This window comes from Falco rusticolus, chromosome 1, assembly GCF_015220075.1.
Source record: "Falco rusticolus isolate bFalRus1 chromosome 1, bFalRus1.pri, whole genome shotgun sequence".
Lineage (NCBI taxonomy): Eukaryota > Metazoa > Chordata > Aves > Falconiformes > Falconidae > Falco > Falco rusticolus.
In genome coordinates, this window is record NC_051187.1 from 7,531,858 (window position 1) to 7,557,342 (window position 25,485).

A 25,485-nucleotide genomic window follows, 5' to 3' on the forward strand; every position below is an offset into this window, starting at 1 on the left:
ACAGAAATCACCAATGTTTGATTATATCGAGTGACAGGTCAGATCTGAGACATTCTTGTAAAATCTACAGGAAAAAAATATTTTCACAAAATCATGTCACCAGGTTGCTGCTGCCAAACAGGCTAGGGCTTTGCATCTAATCACTCACTCACTGTGGCTACACTACACAGATAAATGATAATAATTTATGTTAGGAACAGAATACCTTTCACAGGGAATTCTTTTTCACGATTAATAGAATAGCTCAGCTGGAAGAAACCTACAGTGATCATCTAGCCCAACTGCCTGACCACTTCAGGGCTGACCAAAAGTTAAAGCATGTTATTATGGACAAATGTCTCTGCCAACACTGACAGGCATGAGAAAATTAAGGTTCTTCCCTGCCCCCATTTCTATAATAAAACTGCTCAGAAAAAGATCTAGGAGCCAGTCAGACATGGCTTTCTTCCAGATATACCAAAAGTGCTTGATTATCTTTGCTGAGTTATAAACACCATGCTCTTCTAGGAGACTCCTCCATCCTGGTCTGCAATGACATTAAGGCAGAAGGCTTTCCAGGCAGGCACTGAATTTCGGAAATATGTAGATGGTTATAGAGAGGTCTATGAGGAGAGAAGAGGAGAGGAACAGTCTACGTTTCTCTTATTCCCTGCTTTATCTCTCTCCTCTACTGCTGTATGTGAGAGCTGAGCACCAGCCATTGCTTTAATCACCCAGGGGCTCTCAGCTGCCTGTCACTGCTGGATTGGATAGAGTTTTCTGACACAGATCCCATCTTTTCTGGATGCACAGTCTGCTGCTCTTGCGTAAACGTCTTATATTGCCTTTTCTGTAGGCACCACTGCAAGGTAATGCAATCAAGCATAAATCCAGGGAGTTTCATCACGCAGAAGGCAAAAAAACCTCAACCCACCATCTAAACCCACTGTCACATGACTTAATTTGGACCTTTGATTCTCTGATGGATTCCAGGGCTGACAAGGATAAATAAACCCCCTTGGACCAATCTCCACTCTAGCAAGTAGGAGAAAGATGACCTTCTCTAACCCTCATTCCCTTAAGCTGCAAAGCGAGTACCAGAATCCCAAGTCTTTTCTGAACTTGTATGTCACAGACATCTCCTCAGGACTCTACAAATCCTCATTTCCCTCAATTTTAAGCTCCTTCCACTCTTCAGAAAGACATGAGAGTTTGTCCTCAAAAGTAAGAGAGCATCAGAAGCACCAATTTCTCATCAAGGGGCAAATCAGAGAGAACAGAATTGGAGGCAGAGCTAAGGAAGACACAGCACTGAGGTGATGCTATGGGGCTGTTGGTGTGGGGTTTCCCCCTCCACAGCCCCAGCCAGAGAGCTTGGAAACACCCTCATCTTGAAGAGCAACCCATCCAAACCCACCAGGGCAGAGAAGGCACCGACATCCCCACTGAAGGGTCCTGAGACTTGCCCAAGGTCACCCAGAAGCCCATGGCAAGGCCAGGACACCCTCTGCATCCCAGCCAGCGCTGGAGCGAGCCCTGCTCCTGGCTGACCTCCCCAGGGGTGCTTGGACCCAGCTGGAGGCATCACGGCAGGGGGGCTGCAGGTCATCCCCACCTTGCCCACCCCAAACCCCGCTGCCTGTAGCCCCCTGCCCGCCCTGCTGCCCGCGGCAGGGCTGGGCGAAGCGGAGGAGGAGGAGGAGGAGGAGGAGGAGGCGGAGGCGGCCGGCCTCTTCTCGCCTCCCCCTTCCCTCTCGCCGGGTTTCCTTGCAGCATTTCCATGCTAGAGGTCTCCACCGAGCTGCGGATTGAGGATCTGTCTGGCTGCGCCGGGCCCTCTTCCTTCCTTTGTGCATCCCCCCGCACCGTGCAAGCCGTGCCCCCCCGCCCCGGCCGCCACGTCCCCGCTGCATCCCCCCTCCCGAGCCTCCCCCGGCCCTGGCGGCAGGAGGAAGCCTCCCCCCCGGGCAGGCAGAGCCCGGGCAGCGGCGAGGCGCTGGGTGCCACGTCGTGCCACCCCCCTTCCCGGCCCGGCCGGGGCATCGAGGCCGCATCCCCGCCCACATCCCCGCCCGCATCCCCGCATCCATCCCCGCTCCGCATTTTCGGCGGCGGCGGGGTCCCCTGTGGCGGATGCTGCGCGTCTCCCCGGGCCGCTGGTGCTAAATGCTGAGCGCCGACAGGATGGAGGAGTTTCAGAGCGAGGAAGAGGAGCCCTGGTACGACCAGCAGGACCTGGAGCAGGGTAAGGATGGGAGCACCCAGCAAGCTGCCAGGGATGGTGGGCCAGGGGGATGCGGGGGCAGGAAAAGGGGTAAATCCCAGGTACGGGAGGGTGGGATACCTTCTCTCAAGACTCATATTTCCTTGGCAAAGCCACCGCCTCATCCTGCAGCAGCACCTCCGTGGAAATCTCAGCTATGCTGCTCCAAGCCGCTGTCCTGGCGGTGGGAAGTTTAAACCCGATGGCTAGAGGCAGGGAAGCCCAGATTTATCCTGAGCATCAGCGGGGTCAAAAATTCGGTGATCCACAAGGAAGCTGGTTCCCCAGAAAACTTACTGCAGGCAGAATCACACAGGGGTAGTTATGACATTGCTTTCTTCTCAGAGCAGTTGCAGGTAGAGTTAGCAGGCACACTAGTTAGAAATCAATACATTGGAAATAATGTGTCGCTGAGGATGCTGAAAGTGTCTCTCAAAAGCTTTTGCTGTCCAAGCCCAAATCCAAAGGGACCTTCAGTTTCTAAGTCACCTAATTATTTCTGGAGATTTTACCAATCAGCCATGAGAGCAGGAGAAATTGAGAAGGAGGGAAAAAAAAAAATCAAGGCCAAGTTTCAAAGAGCAAAAATAACCTTGTTGGAATATAAACACACATTTGTGTAGTTTGTTTTGAAGTATCTGTACCTGTATTTGCACTAGTTCTATGTAATGTTTATCCTAAGGCTGGACAGTTGGCAGCTGTGGGTATTTGTGGCTTCTTTTTTATTTTATTTTGCTTATCTTAATATTTTGAGTTAACACGCAGTAAGTAAATAATTGGAAGAAGTTCTGTTTCAGCCAGTGGCCCAGGAATGAACTGAACTTTGTCAACGCGTAGCGGAAAAATCATTCCTACCTAAATACAGTACCCCTCGGCCGCCTCGCACTATAGGTACGGAACAGTTATATAGCCAGCTGACTGTCAGCAGGGACGTATGGTCCAGCTGCAGCGCCTCTACCCACCGTAGTTCCAGCACATTATGTCATGATTTAAAGTTTACACAACTTCAGCTGCAGGGCAGAGGCCCAGCAAGGAATGATAACCAGCCCCCCAAGGGATTGTTGCAGCTGGGTTTTAACCCCAATTTCTCAGTTAACAGGAAGTATCGACCGCAGGGTACTGGCCCCGGTTCTTTGAAACACAACGCTCAAATTAACCCGGGGCAGAGCATGGAGATGGAGCTATCAGCCGAATAAACAGTGCAGCCTTTGAATGCTCAGAAATTCACATTTCTGGGTGACGTCTTCCCATGGCTCACAAGGGGCCTGGGCACTGGTCCAGGGGCAGGACACAGGCTGAGGAACAGCAGAACTACAGATGAATATAAGGAGTGTTGAACAACGTGGGACCAATTGATTTTTAGCCTAACGCTGTCCCTGGTGTCAGGTTCATGAGTCAGCACTGGCACCATACAACTGGCTCGCAGCAATAAAACCACCTTCCCACTGCAGGCCAGGCTCCTAGCTCTGTCCCGGCAGCGTAAATGCAGAATAACTGCCTTCAGATAATGGATTGATGTTGGGGATGGACTCCACCTCTGAGCACATGCAGGACACAGACCCAAAACAAAGCCCAGCTGCGGGGTTTGCAGCCTCCTGTATGAATGGGGGCTGCACCAGCTCGCACGAACTCAGAAGGAGAGATGGGGAAGGCTTTAACTAAAATCAGCCAACTGGAAAGGTCCTACGGGGTAATTACAACCGTAATTAATTTGCATGATGCACAAAGCATCGTGAAGGACAGTGCTAGACTTTGTCCACATACACTGCGCCTTTGCATTACAGTGTGGCAGTATCTGGAGGTCTTTGGTGACAGCAATAGCTGTGAAGCTGTTGGTTTAGAAATGAGGGGTGGAGGCACAGTGCAAGACATCCAGTGTAGCACGATTGTGAGGCGGTTGTGGGCCAGCATTACTAAGAGGATCGGCATGCCAACAGGCCAGGGTCGCACAGAAACCCACGCCTGGCAGCAGCACCAGGAAGGCGGAGGACAAAACCATAGGCTTAAAGACTGTTCCTTAGGAGTGAGGGGTGGGAGAAGCAAGAAACAACCCAAGCTAGGAGAGCAGAGAAGGTTCTTCTGGTTGCTGGGCCTTTGTCGTCATTTCACAGCATCATCAAATATTTATTACATTTACATCCAAAACTGTTTGCTAAGCAACAGATGGCTTAACTGGGAGCTCTGTGATGATTATGTTAATTAACCATTTTAGCACCACAGAGGAAACCATGCCTCCAGCTCCACTCTGAGCACCTGTTACTTTCCTCCTCACCCCCCCACAGGGGGTGAACTTGCTGAAGTTAACTAATTTTTTCAAGAAGATAAAACCCCAATTGCTCTTTTTTCCCCTGAAGCGCCCCTTCCAGCCTCATTCAAATGAAGCTGATGCCTTTCAGACTCCTTTACCTGTTTCCTAGCATGCTGTAAGCCTCCGTGGCTTTGTACCAAGACATTGTACCTCCAGACATTGAACCAAGATGCCTTAGTATACAGAAGCAGAGACTCAAATCCCAGCCGGCATACTTAGCAGTGACATGGAAACAGTAGTGGTGTCCTCTGAGGTGTTTCATTCTTATGATATTCCCTCTGAGAAGGCTTTCTGATTTGAAGGTGTTAAAAATGGAGCTCTGATTGCTTGGTAGCATGGCTTTGCTTATGGCCAGGCTTCCTAAGCACGAGTACATGTCAGCGCTGCTTTGGTTCAAGCCACAGCCTCACCTTCCATGGGCTGGGGAATCTGTGCCCCTAAGTGTTAAAACCAGAGTACAGTGATAGTGAACCTTTTTCCAGCCATTGAGAACTGATGATGTGGCCAGAGTTGCATCATCCCCTGTGCGCAGGGTGTACATCCAGCCAGACCCTGAGAGAATGAATGAACTAAAATTAGAGACTCTGAGCTGGGGATAAGTGGGGACACCTTTTCTGTTCATCAGAAGCATTTGTGTTCAGAACGGCTGCATGCCAGCTTAATCACATCTGGATCCAAACAGAGCAGGGAGCAAACCCAGCAGCTATCTCTGCCAGCCACTTCCAGCCTTCACCTCCCCCACAGCGATCTCCCAAGGCAAGTCCTCCTTGCAATCACTCCGCTGCATTCCCTGATCTTCCCAGCCTCCCAGCCTCCCTGCCAGCATTCAGGTCTAAGCCAAAGAGCAGGGTGCAGTTGAAGAGGAGAGCTCTCAAAGCCACCCTTGCAATCTGGAGCCTAAATACAGCCTAAGTGCTGGGGTGATTCTTGCGGTGTAAATAAAACGGCCTTGCACTGCTCTGAGTTAGGCAGCAGCAAAAGTAGTACAAGAACCAGCACATCATCTCATTGCCACTGCAGGACTGGTAGTCCTTTCCTCCTGGGCAGCCATAGAAACTTTTGGGCCAACCCATCTGCAATGCAGGCTTAGGACTTTACGGCTGTAACCTCTAAAGGTCTCCAGATTTAAGGATCTTATTTTAATTCCTCCTTTTCCTGCCAAGCATCTGATCTCTTGCATGCTAAGAAGGAAAACGACACAAGGTGCTGAGCTTGCACCACTCCAAACTCATCCGTTAAGACACAGGGTCACCAGTGCTCCAGTGACCGGCTCCTGACTTTGAGGTAAACCCAGGGGATCAGTGCTGGGATTTCTGCATCACCCAGCCTGTGTGGGGTGGCCCATGGAACTGCAACTCACGATGGGCTTTGCCCGAAGGATTCACTGCACTGGGGAGCAGGTGGTACCGTGAATTCTGTCCCTCATGATGCAGTTATCCCAGCATCCAGCTCCGGGGAGAAGCCACGCAGCCTGCCTGTCCTTCAGAGTGCAGTGGTTAACTCGCTGTCCTTCCTCCCCAGCGGCAAGCCAGGAGGACAGAGTTTTGCCTGCAGTAGCTGAGCCACTTACTTATTTAGCAGTGCAGTACAGCAGGTCACCTATGGCAGTGGAAAGTTTTCAGCGACTAATTGCTGAGCTGCTTGGGAATGGTAAGAGGGACTAGAAAAGTCACAGGAGACAAGGAAATAAGATGACATTTAGGTTAGTCTGAGGAAGGGATGAGAGCCACCAAACTGGGGCGGGGGGAAGGAAAAAAATAATATATGTATTTTCCTAGAATAATATTTCCCCTGTTATGTGAAGACAGCAAGAAAAAGGGGCATAAGAGAGCCCCACACAGCAACTTCCAGGATCTCCCTCCTAGTCTGTTCCAGAAGCTCCTTTCTGTATCTGCCAACCCCCAGGCACATACTTCCAGCTGTGGGAGGGAGCGGAATCAGAGGAGCTGCTGGGCGAAGAAAAGGAGAGGCAAAAGGAAAACTGGCAAAATAAATCAGAGTTTTCCATATCTCCCATCCTGAAACAATCAGCTAACAGTGGCATTTCTCCTTGGCAAGGCCATGTGCAAAGGATTTACAGTCTGAGCCCTGAAGGACTTTCCCCCACCGCAGCCCTGCGCCCAGGGACCGGGAGCCAAGGCACCAGCCGCTAACACCCTGCACAGGGAGCCTGGCCCCCCACCCCCACCCTTTCCCAATCCTCTTCCTTTTCTCCTGTGCCAGCCAGCGCTGGATGGTGACCGAGCAGATGCGTTGACTCAGTGTGACAGTCAGGAACCGCTCAGAGCTGTGACAGCACCAGAGTCTGCTCCTGCTCCTGCTCACGCATGGCTTGCTCACTCCCGCACACACTCCACCTTTACTAAAAGGCTTTTCCCAGAGCAGCATGGTGGTATATTCCCACCTCACCTAACTCCAATAGATCTGTGTGCTCACACCAAACGCATCACTAGGGCTTCCAAAGTTTCTGCTTAAGGTGCTCAAACATACTTATGTGGGCCAAGAATTTAGGAAAGTATCCCCAATACAAAATACCCTGAAGGAGTGAGACCAGATGTTACACAACTGCCAGTCTTTGCACAGCTGGGAATTTTAAAATGATTGTATGTTAGAGTTTGTACTTTTGTCTTTTCTTCCATGCGCATTTAACAAACAGTTGTAGACCTTCTCTCCAAAAGGTGACAGTTCTTTTCATGGTTTAAACAGCCTGTTCCTCTGCAGCCTTCTGGGAAGCCACTCTAGTTTATCCCATGTGCAGCACAGCTGCCCTGGCACCACTCAGTTAACTGGTCTCCTCCCTGAAGAACTCAGTCCTTCAAGTGTGTGGTATCCAGATTCCTGATGACCTCTTCCAATTACGCAGCTGCAGCGATGGCAGTGGGAGCTAGGACATTATTATGCTGTCCTCCAAGTTTTCTTGGCCTGCAAGCAAGTGTTGAGTTTTGGGAAGACGTGCTAGACTGGGAGGCGGTGGCTGAGCACTGGTCTCTGCAGGAAGAGGCAGAGCAAGGAGCAGTGCAGTGCATCCCCCTGAGCATCAGTCTCTGCAGCAGAGCTGCTTCAGGAGCACTGGTTTTGGTGTTGGGCTCCTGAAAGAGGCATTGCCCTGCACCCTGCCCAGGACTAGTGATGGACATAAATAACACCATGTTGAGAGTACATCAAGTATTTCATCACTCCCTCTCCTTGCAAACTCAGACTGGAAGGCTACAGCACTGTGTTCTTCCTGCATAGCTCCACAAGTGGCACTGATCACTCACCTGAGGTCAGGACCTCTTGCTACATGGGCAGCATCTCCAGCCAGTACCAAGAGTCAGGCACAAGGCAGCTGGGCTGTGTGTGAGGTGCTCCTCGAGGCACAGGGCTTCAGAGCACTTCCCAGCAGTGGATGGGAAGGGAGCAGTAACAGGGCAGCAGCGTGCAAGATGATACACTTTAAAGCCAAGCAGAGGGGGTGCCAGAAAAGAGGTGTGTGGGTTTTTAGTGTTGCTGCAGGGGGTCAGGCTGTTTTTTGCATTTAGCTTTAACACATGACTGTGGAAGATGGATATTCTCTGTACCTACATGCCTCTGGCCCATGAGAGGTAGCAGACAGGAGTAACCAGCAGCCGCAGTGCTGGCAGTGATGTTGGGGGATGCTGCAGCTGCAGGTGACAGTTGTGCTGGAACTTGGTTGCTCCCTGAGAGACCACACCACTCAGGATCAGTGGTCCTGTCTGCACACACACCCCCCCCAGCAAGAAGGCAGCAAGGACAGCAGGGCTGGCTGGCAACGGCTCAGGGTAGGAGAATACATTGTATGAGCATGAGCAGGGCTGGAGAGCTGACATGGTTGGGGCAGCCCATTGCTGTGGGCACTGTTCCCTGACACATGACCTCTCCTTCACAGGTTGCCTTTGCTTGGGGCTCTGCACATGCACAGTACTGTGGTACAGCAGCAGCAGACATGTAAAGTCTCCCTGATGCTCATCCTCCTTGTTCATCCCGGGTCAGTTAACAACCTCCTGCCCAAAAACACACAGGGGAGATGAGATTGCCACATGGCAGCAATCCACGTTTCTGTGTCTTTACCTTTAAAAGAGTAAAAGCCTCTATTCACGGTTCTCTGCATCCCAACATAATTAATTAGTCAGAGCTTTGCTGCCCGGAGGAGGAGTGCACACAGGAAAGCACTGGCTTCCTTTCTCCCTCCTTTTTCCTCACTGCTTCTCCTCAAGAACTCCACTTGTATGTGTTTATTTAGGACGCTTTCTGATCCAGGTGCACTAGGAAAGCCTCCAAGCCACCAGTCACCGAGCTCTTTGAAACTGTTTTAGCCTACAAGGCAAACACAGGCACTGAGGCTGTTTAGATAAGAGAACATCAGGGAAAGACGCAGATGGGGCCCCAACCATGGTCTAATAACATACTTTGTGTTATCATGCTCTAACAACTTGGCAAAATGCACATTGATTGCTGTGGGCACAGGGACGGGACTGCTTGTATGTGTTTGAATAGGCACATACAGCTTCTAAGCAGAGGTAACCATCCTAGGTCTCAAACGTCAACATACAGGGGAGGCTTTGGGGCACGGAACGGTAAGAGAGCAGAAAGAAAAGGCGAGTATCAATTAAGTCAAAAAAGCCTGACGAGCATCAGAGAAGAATGAAAGAAGAGCTGATAGAAAGGAAATGCTGCATAGGACTGAAAAATACAGAAGGCAAGGAAGGGAGCAGCAGGGGCTGAGGAGGCTGGAGGGTTTCCCTGCAGCACAGCACATTACAGACATTGCAGCCCTCAGCCCCTTGTCGGAGTTTTCCACTCCTTGGTGGTGCCAATTTTGCTCAGGGGACCAGAGACAGCACAGAGGGAGCTGCTCTCGTTGCACTGTGCTTGCCTCGACCCCCCGCAAACCACCTCTCTCTGCCACCACCTGAGCTCCCACCCTACCAGGGACACTTGCAAAGCCAAAGGCAGCCCAGGGATACATAACAGATTACACAAGAGAAAGAAAAGGAAGAAAAAAGCAAGCAAGAAATCCAGCAAATCTCATTAGGCTAACAGAAATGCCTGTGTGACCAACGTCAGCCCAGCTAGAACCAGTTTGAAATGAGGAGAGGAAGAGGGAGGAGGTGGCTGTGCTGCCAGGGGCTTCACACACCCCCTTTGCCTGCTCTCACCCAGCCCTGCCAGAGGCATCTTCCCCCCCTTGCCACATTAGGCTGCTCCACAGAGCGAGCCCTGCCTTTGTGGTATACCCGATTCCACCAAAATGGCAGGTCTCCACGAAAAATAGACAGAACGTCAAGTGCAAAGCTGAACTGGGTAGCAATGTTCGAGTTATGCCAGTGTAAAAGGGATGGAGAATCCACGCCTCAGCAGTAACACTGGTGGCTCTCCGAAAACTCTGCCTAGCCATGGGAAACACTATCATCTGTGGAATGGGCATGTTGAAAAGGCTTTTCCAGGTTGCTTGTGAGATGCTGTCAGATGGCAGTTGCTTCTCTGCATCCCAGCACTTTCCATTGCAAAGGCTTACAAGGGCTAAGTACATAGATTGCCTCCACCACCCACCACAGAGCAGCAGTAAGTGATATACTAAAGCCAATATTCATTATAATATACCCAGATAACACAATCTCCTGCAATAAGAAGAAAAATAAATGAGGAGCAAGTACACCCTACCCTCCAGTAAACCAGCATAACATCATTTATTTAGATTTTGAAAGGAATAATTGCACCTACCCTTGACTCTAAATACCCATGTGTAATGGAGCAGACAGCAAATGCAATTAAATTAAACGTCAACAGCATTAAACATCAGTTCTTAACTCTCAACCTACCCCATCCATCAGCTAACAAGCACACTGGAGTTCCTCCAGAGACCTCCACACCAGAGCTCTGATAGCTGCTCCTCTCCGCCCTTTAGCAGGTGAATTCACCATCTGCAGCAGCAGGAGAGGAGCAGCCCTTTCCACAGCCCCACCTTTAGGAAGGGACCACAAGTAATTCCTTCGTGGCTGCTTAGCTGAAAAGGACCTGCGGATACATGTGCCATAAACCCCTGCCTTTTGGCACAACAAGCCAAAGGACTTCTGTCACCCCCTGCAAGCCTGCCTGTCTTGCAGGATGGGGACAGGGCTGGTGTATTTAAAGGTGAGGAGCAAAGGACAGCATCCCTCACCTGCACTCGGAGCAGCGGGCACGTTCTCTCACAGCCTAAACGCATGAATCCCGCTATCCAAGAGGGACGACAGGGGAAAGCCCATAGCAGCTGCTCCAGATGGTGGCTTCTTCCAGAAAGCCGTATTTATGAGGACCAACCGAACAGCTACTGGATCACCATCGTGCCGAGAGCAGCCGAAAACTCCTCTGCTTGACATTAGGCTTACACTCCCCCAAAGGCACAACCAGGCGATGCTGGGGGGAAAAAAACCCTTCAGAGAGCAGCTATGACAAAAAGTGCTCTGCCCAGACAGATGCAGGCCAGCACTGAGAAGGCAGAAACAGCTCCGAACCCTCTTTGGACCTCATTGCAAGCTGCTGCGAAGGCTGAGCTGGCTGGGGAAGCGCCCAGCTCCACAGCAGCTCCAAGCAGAGCACATCTGCCTGTGCCAGCATTTCCACAAGATGCTGCAGCAGGGCAATACCCTGCAGGTTGTTCATCAGCCTCTTTCAGTCAAAGACAACCTGCTATAGCTTTTGCATGAGGATTATTTTTTTTTTCAAGTTTCCTCAGTGACACAGAGCTAGCAGAATTAGCGCTGGGCTAATGGAGATGATCTCCGCAGCTCCAGACAGCTGCCTCCTTGATGAGCTGCCCAGCGATGCTCCCCTGTACCAAGCACTGCTCGTGTTCAACTCTCGCTCCCTTCCCACCATATGGTCTCTCTTCTCCTCTCCTCCCTCTTTGCTCAGGCGCCTTTCCCACAGAAGCTTGCAGGGAGATGCAGCCTCCATCCCTCCCTCTGCTTTGCTCCATGCACAGCTCTTTGTTTGGGGACACAGGGTGTCTCCTTGGCCGGTGTTAATTAGAAGGGTCACGTCAGCGCTTGCAGTGCTGGGAGCCAGAGGGCACCGAGCTGGTGCTGCCCAGGAGAGTTTGCATCTGCAATCCCCTCCCAAATCGGATTTGGGCAACACCAAGACATCCATTTTTTAAAGCTGAATGTTGGCCTTTTCTCGGTGGTGCTCTTGGCGCAGGCATGCTGCAGAGGGATCGGGCACATTGAGAGGACACGAAGCACAGCCGCTCCCCTCCACTTTATTTCTCTTTCTGCATCGAGAGGGGAGGGGGAAGGGAGGGATCAGCATATCTGCTAAATTAGGGCAAGTCATACAGCACTGGCTGGCTGATCTGATAGTGGAGAAGCAAAGAGGAATACAAAAAATTGTAGGGAAACCAGAGTGCTATGCAGGGGGAATCCCCAAATTCCCAAGTAGTTCCTTTTCTCCCCAAACAACTTACTGAAATTTCACATTCAGCCTCAGGTTTCTGAGGTCTCCAAGGAGGGGAGCCGTGTGCTCCCCCAGCCCATGCAGAGCCACAATTAGTGCAACGATTGAGAGAGATCTGGTTTAAAGACAACATTAATGCACTTCCATACAGCATCCCCTCCCGCCCCGCAGTCCCACAGCCTGGGAGAGACCAACAGGTGGGGAAGAGGACTCGGGCACAAGGCAGGTGGATGAGACAGGATTACCGAGGATGCTTTGGCTGGCTGGCGGGCAGAAAGTGAGTGAGTGTGTGCATGACGATGGCTGAGGCAGTTAAAAGACACTGAAAGAATCAATTCCCCCATGTCCTTCAAGCCTGGAGTCTCTCAGGCCCTTATGCTCAAAATGGAAACGAAGAATCAATTTCCTCCTCAGAGCTCAGCCCCATTCTTTCCTCTTTCCCACTTGTCCCCAAACGCTGCTCATTTCCCCCATTAAATTATTGCTGACAGAGCCCCTTAAATTACAATGCAGGATCTTGCACTGGCTAATCCACTTAACTCAACCCCAGCTGATTAAATTGGATGCCATATGGTGGGAGAGCACTGGTGTAATCCGCAGGGACGGGGACACACTTGCCTCATTACCTGGAGCACGGCATGGAGCCCTCTCGCTACACGCCTCTGTGCCGGGGTCCTGCTTACTGCAAGGGATGCGATTTACAGGGTGCCGGTCTCCAGCAAGGCTCTGGCAAGGTGACGATGCCATTAAATACAGCCCCAAGCTGCTTAAAGGCACAAATTGTCCTCCCTCTCTGCTGGCATCTGGCTGTTCCCCTGTCCCCAACTGGCGTAGCAAACGCTCGGTCTCCCAAGGGCACTTTGGAAACTGGGGAAATTGGGTGCTTGGAAAAAAAAGAAAAAATAAATAAATAGGTGGAGGAAGTCTGTCCATAGGGAAACGTGCCAATATCTTGATTACACTGATAGCTGCAATCGTAGCCCTCAGACCAGGTCACTGTGCAATGATAAGGATTGTAATTAAAAAGGTCACAGCCTAGAATAACACCCTGCAATGCAGGCCACAGCTGGAGAGAACATTTCCATGGTAAAGGGGAGATTTGAGGACACACTGAGCAGCTGCTGGCTGGACATCTGGGGAGCCAGCCTTCCAGCATCCCTGGAGCCACACAGAAAGAAACACGGCCATCACCCACAAACTAGTAACACAGCGGCACTTCCCACAGTGCAGCGTTATCCATCAGGAAAGCCCCATCCCAAGCACTGACAGCAGGAATAGCGCTCCTCCCAGCGAGCACTGGTGTCCGAGAGGTCAATGGGAGCCTAGTGTTGTGATGTGCCAGCTAAAGTGTGAGAGATCAGTGATTTTCCCAGGGCCAGAATACACCGTAAGCAACCTGGCACCCCTTCTTCTGGTCTTAGTGACCAGATATCCCTCTTTCCCAATCAACTGTATGGCCAAATCAGTCACTGGAAGAAATTATAGCTGATCTCAGCCCCGGCAGAGCCTTTGCAAAACACATCCTTAGTGGCAGACTGGAGAGGAGCATTACAACGAGCTGAGAAAATGCCAGGGCAGGAGACCCAGGTCGCCTCGCACACTACAGGATCGGCACTCCTTAATTATCTAAACCTGCATGAGAACCATACCAGAGAGAGAAAGAGAAATGAAACAGGTCCTGATGCGTGTTCTTATCTTTTTGAAGGTTTAAGGCCAGATTTTCAGTCTGCCCCTGTAAGGGCTAGAAACTCATCTCTAAAAGCACCAGGAAAACCAGAAACCCTCATGTTCATAGGAGGTCAGGCTTTAAGATGACAGCCCATTCCTAGGAAAGCCAAGGGCTGTTATCAGAGCCGGCTGTACCACCCCAGGCCCACAAGCAGCAACACCTGATGTGCTCAGGCTTTGGCCAGTGCAGGACTCACAGGGTCCTGGGGCTTTTTCCTTACCCAGGAGGCAGCCCCAGTATTTTAAACCAACTACACTGTCAATGTCGATTTTCCCCGCAGTTCTCCTAAAGTCCAACTACTTCAGTAGCTTCCTAAGGGCGTTTAGAGGTGGCAGAGAGTCAACACAAAGCGGTTTCTCCTCACCTTGGAGCAGCCCCAAGGAAAAAGCCACAGACCCGGCGACGCGGTGCTGCCCGGATGGCAGATGTGCAAGGTGCTTCCAGCCCCCTCGGGCCACGCATGGTTTTATTACTCGTGTCAGTCTATTAGCGGGTGATGGATGGAGGCTGACAGGGGAGGCAAGGCACAACCTTCGTTAGAGATAATAATATAATTTACACAGCATCCCCAGGGTCCCACGGGGCTTTGCCTTGCTCTTGTTCCGATGGATGCTGAGCCCCTTTCAGCCCAACAGGTCTTGGTGATAGGGGATGGAGATGCTGAGCACCTGCCACAGCCGAACCTCATGGGCCTGATTCTGGCTATGCAGTGTGCAGTGCGGTGCAGAAGGGTTATGCAGTCAGGTAGGCACCAAATCCTCATTGCGTGCAGGAGCTGCAGATAACCCAAGCCTGGCCTCCCCTGGCTCCTGCAGCCTGGCAAAAGAAAAGAGGCCAGATCCTGTATATCCCATAAGCGTACATCCATGTCAAAGCTTGTCAATACAACCAGTGCCATGCAAAATGTGCTGCTGTGTGGCACGGTGGCATTTGGGGACCCCACCGCACCCACCCGTGGGGCTGCGGGAACTGCAGCAGCTTTTTCCCATCTGCTTTTCAGACTTGCATTTGGCCGCAGAGCTGGGGAAGACGCTGCTGGAGCGCAACAAAGAGCTGGAGGACTCCCTGCAGCAGATGTACGCCACCAACGAGGAGCAAGTGCAGGAAATCGAGGTAGGGACACGGCGGGGCCAGGGGTGGGGATGGGAGCTGCTCGGCCACCACTGTCACCTAAGGGCAATGATGGGGAAGGGGCGCTTCCACCAGTGCCAACAGCTCAGATGCCAGCAGAGAGGAAGGGATGTGCCATGGGGCACAGGAGTTACAGTATCTTCTGGATGTGCCTGAAGCGGGATGGGGTAAGGTCTGGTCAAGATCATACCAGCCCCGGAGAGGGTCCCTTTCCCCCACTAACTGGTGTTTTCCCCTCTTCTCACATCCCTGCACTCCACTCAGCTGTGCACACCAGATTTTGGCACCAGGTTGCATCTGGGTCACATTTGGACTTTCCCTGCCCATCCGCCAGCCTTCACGCTCATTGCTCTGCTCTGCTTTCCCTTGATTCCAGTTATTTATAATCGCGTTTGTTCCCAGCTGGCCCCTCGGCACCCCCATAACACAGCCCCCTTTGTTAGAGGCATCAAATAGCTCTTTCTCCAAGGGCTGCAATCTAAACCACTGTTTCAGGCACCCTTTGGGATCAGGGCAGTTATTTCTAAGAGCCCACAGAACTGATCTTAAAAGCTTAAACCTGCTGTGCCAGGAGGGTTTTCATCCACTGGAAAACTTCTAGAGATCTGTGAATTAAAAAAGATTGGACCCCCCCTGATTTAAAAGGATGCAGGGCAGAGGAGGGCTGCAAGTTCACAAGAGCGAGATGTGATGGCTGCAGGGATCTGACAGCAGATGTCCAAGGAATCTGGTGGATGGATTTAGCCACCCCCTACAGCAGCCCTTCAGAAGCAAGGCTGCTATAGGATTTGGGTCTGGTCCCAGCTAAGAGTGATCATCTGGGTAGATGCCCCTCTCCCAGTCTTTGCAGGATAAAATCTTGTGATGACAGGCTCACAGAAAGGGGTCTGTGAACACACAGAAATGGCAGGTCTCCTCACATTTCACAGACTCAGAGTTTTAGCCTGAATTCCCAAGGAAACGCAGCTTCTGCAATCGATCTGTCAGCCGATCCAGTAACCAACTGGCCAATTTCAGTCAGCTTTGGTGAAGGGTTGCAGTCCCAGGGATATCAACTTTCTTTGGGTACTGGGGATAAAAAACCAGCTGAATAGAGAGAGACTGAGGTTACTGCCCTTCACAGAGGGCAGGGGAAGCTCAATCATATTTTAGACACAAACCTATATAGAGTGGGCAGGGGTATGAATATTTCAACTGTGGAAGAAGCTTCAACCGGGCAGAGGATAAATCAGCCACAAAACATGTTCTCAGAGGAAGCAAAAGCTGTAGAAACAACCTGTGAAACAACCTGGATGTTGGATGTGGAGTGTTTCTGTTTCACTTGTTCTTGCAGTACCTGACCAAGCAACTAGAGATGTTGCGGCAGATGAACGAGCAGCACGCAAAAGTCTACGAGCAGCTGGACCTGACAGCACGGGACCTGGAGCTAGCTAACCAGAAGCTTGTGCTTGAAAGCAAAACATCTCAACAGAAGATCCAATGGTACGGCCTCCCCTCCTCCCACTGCAGATAAAGAGATCTTCATCTCACCTTTCCCCTGCCCCAAAGCGCAGCATGTCCTTGCTATTTAAGCCATTCTCTTATCAGTCGGGTTTTGCAGCTACTTACAACACGAGCGTTTTGCACCGATGCTGGTTAGCAGAGGTCAGCCACAGCACAGACACCCCTGGGACGAGGGCTGGATAAAAGAATGTCTGAAGCTGCCAGGAGAGAGGCATGGCAGCCTCTCCTCGGATGTGTTTCCTTGAAGAAGAGACACATAATCATATCAGGGAGGCCCCCAGCACGCAGCCCAGCAGCAACACTAGGCACAGATCCAGCATCTAATGAAACCCTGGCTAGTCCACACTGAAACACCAGTTTATCCATAGTATTTCTTTCCTAAAACAAGCCTATGATTAAGGTCATGTCTGGAAACAACAGACCTTGCAATGCAGCACCTTCTGCAAATGACCGTGCAGTGGAGTTTCAGAGCAGAAAGTTTTACAAACTGCATTCACAGCTAGAACAAAACAAAATCTCTGCCTGGTCTCTCTGTGTTTATCTCTACGGGAGAAACAAGAGAGTAAATAGCTCACCTGCTTGCCTTTAGTGCAGAAATATTCCAGGGTAGTGCTTATGTCCCAGAGGTGACTGTTTCAGCCAACCAATTTGAGGACAGAGGGTCTCAAATTAGTACGATCCCTCGCCACTGTTTCAATCCCCCACCCTTTTCTACAAACGCCCCCATTCAAGAGCAACCACGCAGAGAAAGAGCCACCGCTGCCCTGAAAAGCACTGTCATACTCCCAGGGCACGTGCTAGGAAGTGGAAGCACATCCCGTAGACTGGCTTTCTCTGTAGGGAAAAAGCACCTTTAAAGGCCTTGTAGTGCCTGACTCCCCATCCGTGCTCCCTCCTCTCTCTGCAGCTTGACGGAAACGATCGAGGGGCTGCAGAACCAAGTGGAAGAGCTGCAGAAGCAGGTGGAGGAAATGCGGAGCTTGGAGCAGCTCCGCATTCGGCGGGAGAAGAGGGAACGGCGCCGAACCATCCACACCTTCCCCTGCCTTAAGGAGCTCTGCTCCAGCCCCAGGTACACAGCCTTGCCTTCAGCAACCCCTCCAACCTTCGCCGCCGCCTCCTCTGCCCGTGAACAGGGGATGCGGGGGGGTGATGCCCTCTGGGTGTGCGCAAAAGCCCCACCCCCACCCCCATAGGGATCTAGGCTCTGCATCAGAGCCTGAAACTCGGTGCTGGAGGTGGAGGGAGGACCTCCTGCCCGCCTGCCTAATCAGGTGGCGTTGGCAAAGCAGAGCCTTCACGGGGCAGAGCCTCCCCCCTCGAATGGGGAGGCATAAGCTCTTTTTTCAGAGGGCAAGAATAGCCCCCCAGGAGAATGTGGGCGCCTCACGCAGCTGCACTGCACCAGGCTGCAGGGGAGAGATGCTGTCTGGAGGGGCTGGGACTCTCCTGGCACGTTGGCAGGGAGCTGTGCAGGAACACATGCCAGACAGGACGCGTTGCTTGAGCTCTAGATAGTTCAAACCAGCCTCTCCCAGTACAGCCCACCCAGTAACACATCATGTGAAGAGGACCCTTACCTCAAGCTGCCCACGCAGCTTCCCTTCCTGATCCAGCACAGCCCATTTTCCCTTTGCAGCTCCCTCCCAGCATCTCCGGCTTCCTGAAACCAGTTGAGATGGTGCATTTTGTCCTGTATGACTCCAGTACCACCACCCCTCCCCCCCCGCAGAGCACCAGTCACACACTGAGGTATGCCACGTGCTGCCGAATGCTGTACAAACACCTTCAGCACTATTGCACACTTGATCCTCCTTAAAACCCAGCCACTGTGTTAATTCACTGACCTCGCGAGGGCATTTCTTGCTCAGCTTTGTCCATAATAGAGGCTTCTTTAAATAGATAAGCGGTCGATAAACTTTGTCACTGAAAGCATCCTCTACCAGAGGATACGAACAAAAGACACTTTTACTGCAGCAGCAACGGGGATGTTTATGAGGCCATAATCTAACCCCCAGCAAAATCCACTTAATGTCTCTGTGGTTCTTTTCCCCCCAGCCCCACTCTCCCCCTGGTGCCTCGGGACCTCCGTTCAGCTTGCAGCTCTGCAGTTGGCTCTGAAGGTCAGGCTGCCCTTCAGTAACTTGGAAATCTGTTCAATACCCACCACCACCAGCCATGCCTTCCAGGGGAGGCCACGGTGCTTGCTCTCTTCCAATCTGTTCTACCCAGATAGGATGCCATGGGCACTTCATTGAGGAGGAGGAAAATCTGATTTCCCTGACAGCAACGTCAGGGAAGGGGGAAGTGCTTATTATCACTTCCCAGGCAGCGAAGAAGAGACAACGCTGTCAAAAGTCTCTGTGTGCCTCCTTTGCTGTATAAATCTTCCCCCACCCTCTCTGGAGCATCTCCCAGACACAGGACAGCAGAGCCTGTGCTTCTGGTTTTTGGCTGGGTGGGGTTTGGGGTTGCTGGCAGATGCAGTGAGTAGCTGGTGAAGTCTGTGATGCAGTGAGTAGCTTATGACCTCTAGCAAGAAAAACTCGAAGCCTCCTACTTTCAGCTCAGACTGCTAGCACTTGACCGTTCATCCTTGCTTCACAGCGATGTTGATGGCTTGTCATTAACCAGATGAGTCTTTTACCTGTTAGGGTTTCATTTCCCTCCTGTCTTTCACCACTGTTACCAAATGAGGGTGCAGGTTCTCTGGAACAGGGTCCAGAAGAGCCCCAGCCACACCTTGTGGTCTCCTGGCACACAGGAGCAGATGTATCTCACTCCATGAGCTCATGTTTCCTCCTTTCTGGGCATCAGTGGAATTACTTACATGCCAAGACGACACAGGTCCCTCACGGACTGTCACTTGGTCAGACTCTCTCAAGGGTCTTTCTTCTCTTTCAGGTATGAGGATGCATTCCAGGTCCACAGCTCTTCCACAGAGTTCAACCAGAAGCCACTGGAGAGGGAAAATGAGCGCCTCCAAGCCATGGTGAACTCCCTGAGGTCCCAAGTCAACCAGGAGAAGCAGCGGAAGGAGAGGGTTGAGCGGGAGTATACCTCTGTTATTCAGGAGTACTCAGACCTCGAGCAGCGGGTGTGTGAGATGGAGAACTGCAAACTGCGCATCAAGGAACTGGAAGCAGAGCTCCTAGAGCTACAACAGATGAAACAGGTCAAGAAGTATTTGCTCAGCAGGGAAGACAACCTGTCTGAGGCCCTCCTTGAGCCACTGAATAACGCCCCAGAAGCAGACTACATTGACCTCTCCGAGGAGGAGGGAGGAAAAAGTCACGGGCCATCCATGACACCTTCCCCAAACCACCCTGTCCGGAAAAGTTGCAGTGACACAGCCCTCAATGCCATCGTGACCAAGGATGCTGTGAGCCGGCACGAGGGCAATTACACGCTGCACGCTAACAACGTGCGCAAACGGGGCATGTCCATCCTGAGGGAGGTGGACGAGCAGTATCATGCCTTGCTGGAGAAGTACGAAGAACTCCTGAGCAAATGCCGGCAGCACAAGGACAGTGTGCGCCACACAGGGGTCCAAACGTCCCGGCCCATCTCTCGCGACAGCTCCTTCAGAGACTTCCGAGGTGAGGGACACGAGTTGGAAGAGCGGAAAACCATGGAGAAGACCATCAGCAAACACGTGGAGGCCGTGGACAAGCGGCTGGAGCAGAGCCAGCCCGAGTACAAGGCTCTTTTTAAAGAGATCTTCTCCCGCATCCAGAAAACAAAAGCAGACATCAATGCCACAAAGGTGAAAAACAAGAGCAGCAAATGAGCCCTGCCTCTCCGCAACTCCCGCGTGCAATTCCGAAAGCCCAGTCTTCTCTTCAGCCCCAAAAACGCCACGTGGCCCCTCTGCTTTGAAGGTTTGAGAGGTCTACGAGCAAGAAAACGTCACAGAGACTCAATTCACTTTTTTAAGCTTGGGCTCTGGACAACTCGTTGGGACAATTGTACATTGTAGTTAGAGGATTTCAGAAACTGTATGACGGATCTCTGCATGAGTTACTGCCGCTGCCAGACATCACAACAGCAACGTAAACCACAGCACAAAGAAAAAAAAAAAGAAAAGCGATCACCTCCTCCACCCTTTTCAGCTTGTGTTACAGCCCGATTATCTGCAAGCAAAAGCCTGGATGTCCTCCAGCATCCTGCCACAGCTGGAGCGCAGTGTTTCAGAGTAGAACAAAAAGCCATCGGAACTTCAGGGGCTGCTCCAGCACACCAGTCCAGCCCTCCACCTCGGTTTTATGGCTAAAAACCTACGCTTGTACCCAAAAGACTTCTGTCTACGCCTTCCCCTTCCCCAAAGGGCAGTACGTTCTTGCTATTTAAGCCATTCTCTTATGAGTCAGGTTTTTCAGCTATTTACAATGCAAGCTCATTGCAACTGGAAAAACTTGAAGAGAAACATAAAACTGATTGTTCTGTCTTCATCAGCATCACTTAGTATTCCAGTCCATGCTCTCCAGACTTCGTAGGCATCTGGGATTTCCTCACTTCAAAGCTGCCCCAGTATTTCAGCCCAGGTGAAGCATTGTGCCTGGTAGGAATTTAATGACCAAGGCTTTCCCATAAGCTAGGGAAGAAGTGCTTTTACAGTGTCAGAGACATGCTTTCATCTCACAGTCTGGGTACCAGCCCGCCGGGCTGTGCTCTTCCAGAGGTTGTCATTGCCCCATTGTAGCAAACTCCTCAAATGCAGCTTGCATGGGCTTGCAAAACTGACTCCCAGTGACTCGCATGCAAGCGGGATAAAGCATCTTACGGCGCCAGGAGCTTTGGTGCCGGCAGTAGCACTGATCACACATTGCCCCACACTTTTGCTCTGAACATCTCCCCAGTCGAGAGGACAGATTTCAGATTTCTGCTGAAAATAAGCTTTCTTGGCTGAGACACTGTCTCCAAAGGTTGTCACCTCTCACGTTCCAGTTCACTTGCCAGCACTGCAATCTCCTCACTTTTGCTTCCACAGACATGCGAACACACAGCCAAAAGGCCACTGCAGTCTCAGGAATCACCAGTTTCCATTTTTTGCAGACTAGATGTTGACCTTGAATGGTCAGACACTTGTTTTAGGCAGAGAAGCAGCATTTCATTACAGCTTAGGCAACACCCTGAGCATTGAGCCACAAAAATCAAGCAGTTCAGTGTAAGCTACCTATCCTGTACCTGCCTGGAGAAACTTTAGGCCAGATTTGGATTCTATTTTCACCAGCTTACATCCCAAAATCTTGGGTAAACGGTTGGGATTTTTGCAACATCGAGAAAATAAATGAGAAGGTGGCGTTGGAGGGGGAAGACTGTTTAAAAGGTAATTATGCTCTGAGTCTTGGTCCTCGATGTTACGAGGAGCCACCTTTCTTTCACTCTACATGGGATTAATCCAAAAAATACCCCCCAAAATACCTTCTTTTGTTAAGCTGAGTACCATGGCGGTAAGTTGGCAGGAGTGCGATGCCCAAACCCCACCTGCTCCAGAGGTCTCCTCCTCAAGCCACCCACCACCAACCACTCCGCTCTTCCACGCGCTGCATCTTCAGGTGCCCTATGGCCCCAAACTCAAGAAATATTAGGAGCCATACGCACGACTGTGGCTACCAGCTCTGTAACAGTATGGAGAACCTTCATGCCTTATTTATTTATAATGGAAAGCAGTTGTCTAATAAAATTAAATAAAAATGAACAACAGCAGCAAAAAAAGCAGCCTTGTTGATTTTCTCAGAGCATTCGCCACCCTGTTAATTCAACATGTGTAGCAGGGGATAGCTGAAGCGATGTTGGTTTAAGTCAGCCAGTGTTTACCCTGGAGTCATCTGGCTGCTGCAGAGGTGTGGGAAGAGGATCGCCTTCACTTTCCATTTTAAACAATCCCATGTGAATCAGCATCACAGTTAAGTGTACAGCAGATTAAATATATTTTCAAATACTTTATTCTTTTCTCAAATAAAAAGAAACACCACTATTCTCAAAGCCGAGACTTTCTTTACAGCTCTTTTAACTTTTCTGCTATTCTTAAAAGTAATTTCTTTGATTTTCATGTTCAATTTGGGTCAAGAAAATGCTTCAGGCTTCTCTGAAGAAAGCAGAGAGAATATGCTGAACTATACTGCTGCATTATTTATATAACGTACATTTTATGCACTTGGACTACGAACATTTGCCACATGATAAACCCCCTTCTTCTGTCCACTCCAAAGTCTCTGTAAAACCGTACAATTTCCAAGCTTGCAATTCAAATGCTATTTTCATTTCGGTCTTTCTTGAAAACCACATATCCAAAAATGACTGATGTAAGTAACACAATGTTAGTATTTGGCTTAACAAAGGAACAGCTGCCGTATATCAGCAGTTTGTTCACCAAAGTGCTGACAGCATTTTTTTCTGCATCCAAAAATATTAGTGGCCATATATATATGTCCTGATGACTGTGCGAGTCAGAGTCACTTGATTTTTTCTTAAGTGAGGCTTCCAGCAATCAAAGGAGGAAAAAATAAGTATCTTCTGGCCTTTTATCCCACCCTCGATCTAAACTTTTCAAATTTGCTTTGAAAACACGAAGGAAAACTACACAACTCCACTATGAGGTAAGAAGAGAGTATTAAGCAACCACACCACAGAAACTGGTCAAATAGGTGGCAGCAGTTATTTAATAGCACACCCCCGTGATTCAAGACAGGAAGAAAAATACTGCATGCAATTAAAATGGACGAGAAAAAGTACAATGTAATAGGAAACAGTGATTCATTTCAGAATTTGGCAAAACCAGTGACCCTGTTCAGCTCACAGCATCAAGATCAGTAAGGGCACAGCTTGTCCAGAGTTCAGTTTTATGCTGGATTTGAAAGATGACATTTAGACAAGTGCAATTCCACCAGATCCAGTCTGGTTTCTTACTTTACCACCAGTTTGAATAACCCTTCAGGAAAGTGCCCATTACAAATAGGGATGGACCACTTGAAGCACAGATTCAAGGGGTTTACAGAATTCTCATGGGGAAGACTTCCCGATTCAGCAGTCTTCTCTCTCTTACAGGAGCTGAGACCTTCTGCAAGGTCCCCTCAAAGTCCCAGCTTGCTCCTACGTTCATGGCTTGTGCCCTCATTCCCACGAGGAGTGACCAGCTCCTTGGACACATCAGCTTGTGCATCATGGTTCAGGGATGGCTCTTTACAGCTCTTGCTCACCAGTGACCACCATCACCCAAGGGGGTGAGCTTGCCAGCATCGCTCCCGAGGCTTTTCATTTCTCCAGCTTAAATGTCAAAAGCTTGGCTCTCTTGGGACACACCAAAGCAAGTCCTTGTCACGCCAAGCCCTGCTGCCAGGGAGAGCTGCTTCCAACCACCCCAGCAGAGACCATTCTGCTTTTTACCAAGACTGTCTGGACACCTGCACCCAGCAGCGCAGTGTGGGAACGAAGCAAAACCAGAGAAATGTCCTTTTAGATGGGCCTGGCTTCAACCGCGTGACCTTCAAGGTTCAATCCCAGCCCCTCTGTGCACCACATGACAACACCGTCCTTGGTGTGGGTGACCAGCGCAGTAACAATGCCGACATATTTGACAACAGTTGGTAAAATGAGTCATCCTGCTTTGGATATTTTACCCATCCCTCTGGCTACAAACCACAAACATTTACCTGTTCCCTGTAAGAAATTAAGGTCACCAGATGGCACGGTTTGTCTTTGACAGTTCTGGGTTTTTTCCTTAAAGCATTCTGCTTTCAGCCAAGTTTGGATGGGGGAAGCAGAGCAGAAGAACCCCAGGACACAGAGATCTGATTAAAACAAAGCGTGGAGCCCCCCTTGGCCCCCCAGCTCTGCTCAGCCACAGGCAGGGCAGACTGACCATCGATGTTCAGGACTTGCTCCGTTCCCGAGGACAGAGTTTCCTGATTTTGTGCTGATGGGACCCAGCTCAGATACTCAAATCACATGCTGCCTTTCTACCAGCTTCAAAACACCCATTTTGACTTCACCCACAGTTTTAAACAAAAGATTGTCAGCTCCTGTCAAAACACCAGAGCAAATGACAGCCCTGTCCCTGCCTGTGCGTTTTCCTGCTGCCAGAAATAGCAATCCTTGCCCCTCTCACATGCACACCCTTCTTGTCAAGCCAACCTGAGAGCTCCAACAGGACCAAGAGCTGAAGGATTTCCACAAGTGCTTCAGGCCCCTGCATCCCCCATCCACCTCTGCGTCTCTCTTACAGACAGACCTGGAAACACGTACGTGCTGCTGTATCGGCTTTCAAAAAAAAAATAATTTTTTATATATATATATACACGTACCTACAACTTTTTAGCACACTTGAGCAGATAAAAATCTGAAAGCTGAAGCATCCCAGGTGCAAAAACTAGGCAGTATATAAAAAATGCTGGATGTATTTTCACTTTCACTGCTGGCTGTCAATGCTTGCCAAGGTGTGGGGTGCAGGTGAGAGCACACTGCGCCCCACCACTACCTCTGCCCCACGGAGCTGGAAACCACCTGCCCAAACCCACCCCCAGTACCCACCCCAGGGCCGCCCACACCCCATGCTGTGCCCCCCACCCTGGTCACACCGGGGCACTGCACACCCACCTCACCCCAGCATCCATGTCCCCAGCTACCCCACCACCTGCTGCAGCAGGGCCTGCCTCAGTGCCCCCCCAGACCCCATAACCCCCCCCAGACCTCCGACATCCCCTGTCACAGATCCCATAACCTCCCCCAGACCTCCTATATCCCCCCCACAGACCCCATAACACCCCAAAGACCTCCTACATCCTCCTCTACAGTGCCCCATAGACCCCATAACCTCCCACAGACCTCCTACACCTTCCCATGGGGCCCCAGAGACCCCATAACCCCCCTCTCAGACCCCTCCCCAGACCCCACAACCCCCCACAACCTCCTACATCCCCCCCCCCCAGACTCCATAACCCACCCAGACCTCCTACACCTCACCATAGTGCCCCACAGACCCCATAACACCCCTCTCAGACCCCCCACGGTGCCCCACAGACCCCATAACACCCCACAGACCTCCTACACCCCCTCCCACAGACCCCATAACACCCCACAGACCTCCTACACCCCCTCCCACAGACCCCATAACTCCTCACAGACCTACACCCC

General features: G+C 50.8%; 1 protein-coding gene across 1 annotated transcript; it reads left to right on the forward strand.

Moving 5' to 3' along the window:
- The first annotated feature begins 1,754 nt into the window (after positions 1 to 1,754).
- CDR2L (cerebellar degeneration related protein 2 like) lies at positions 1,755 to 24,883 on the forward strand. Its single transcript, XM_037407749.1, has 5 exons — positions 1,755 to 2,224; positions 14,717 to 14,829; positions 16,181 to 16,329; positions 17,258 to 17,422; positions 19,255 to 24,883. Exons 1-5 carry the CDS (start codon positions 2,146 to 2,148, stop codon positions 20,138 to 20,140), a joined length of 1,392 nt encoding a protein of 463 aa, XP_037263646.1. The 5' UTR covers positions 1,755 to 2,145; the 3' UTR covers positions 20,141 to 24,883.
- The last annotated feature ends 602 nt before the right edge of the window (positions 24,884 to 25,485 follow it).

Coding starts and splice junctions, on each gene's coding strand:
- CDR2L (XM_037407749.1), top strand. CDS start 2,146: ATGCTGAGCGCCGACAGGATGGAGGAGTTTCAGAGCGAGGAAGAGGAG. Junction 2,225..14,716: donor CCAGCAGGACCTGGAGCAGG/GTAAGGATGGGA, acceptor TCTGCTTTTCAG/ACTTGCATTTGGCCGCAGAG. Junction 14,830..16,180: donor AGCAAGTGCAGGAAATCGAG/GTAGGGACACGG, acceptor TTGTTCTTGCAG/TACCTGACCAAGCAACTAGA.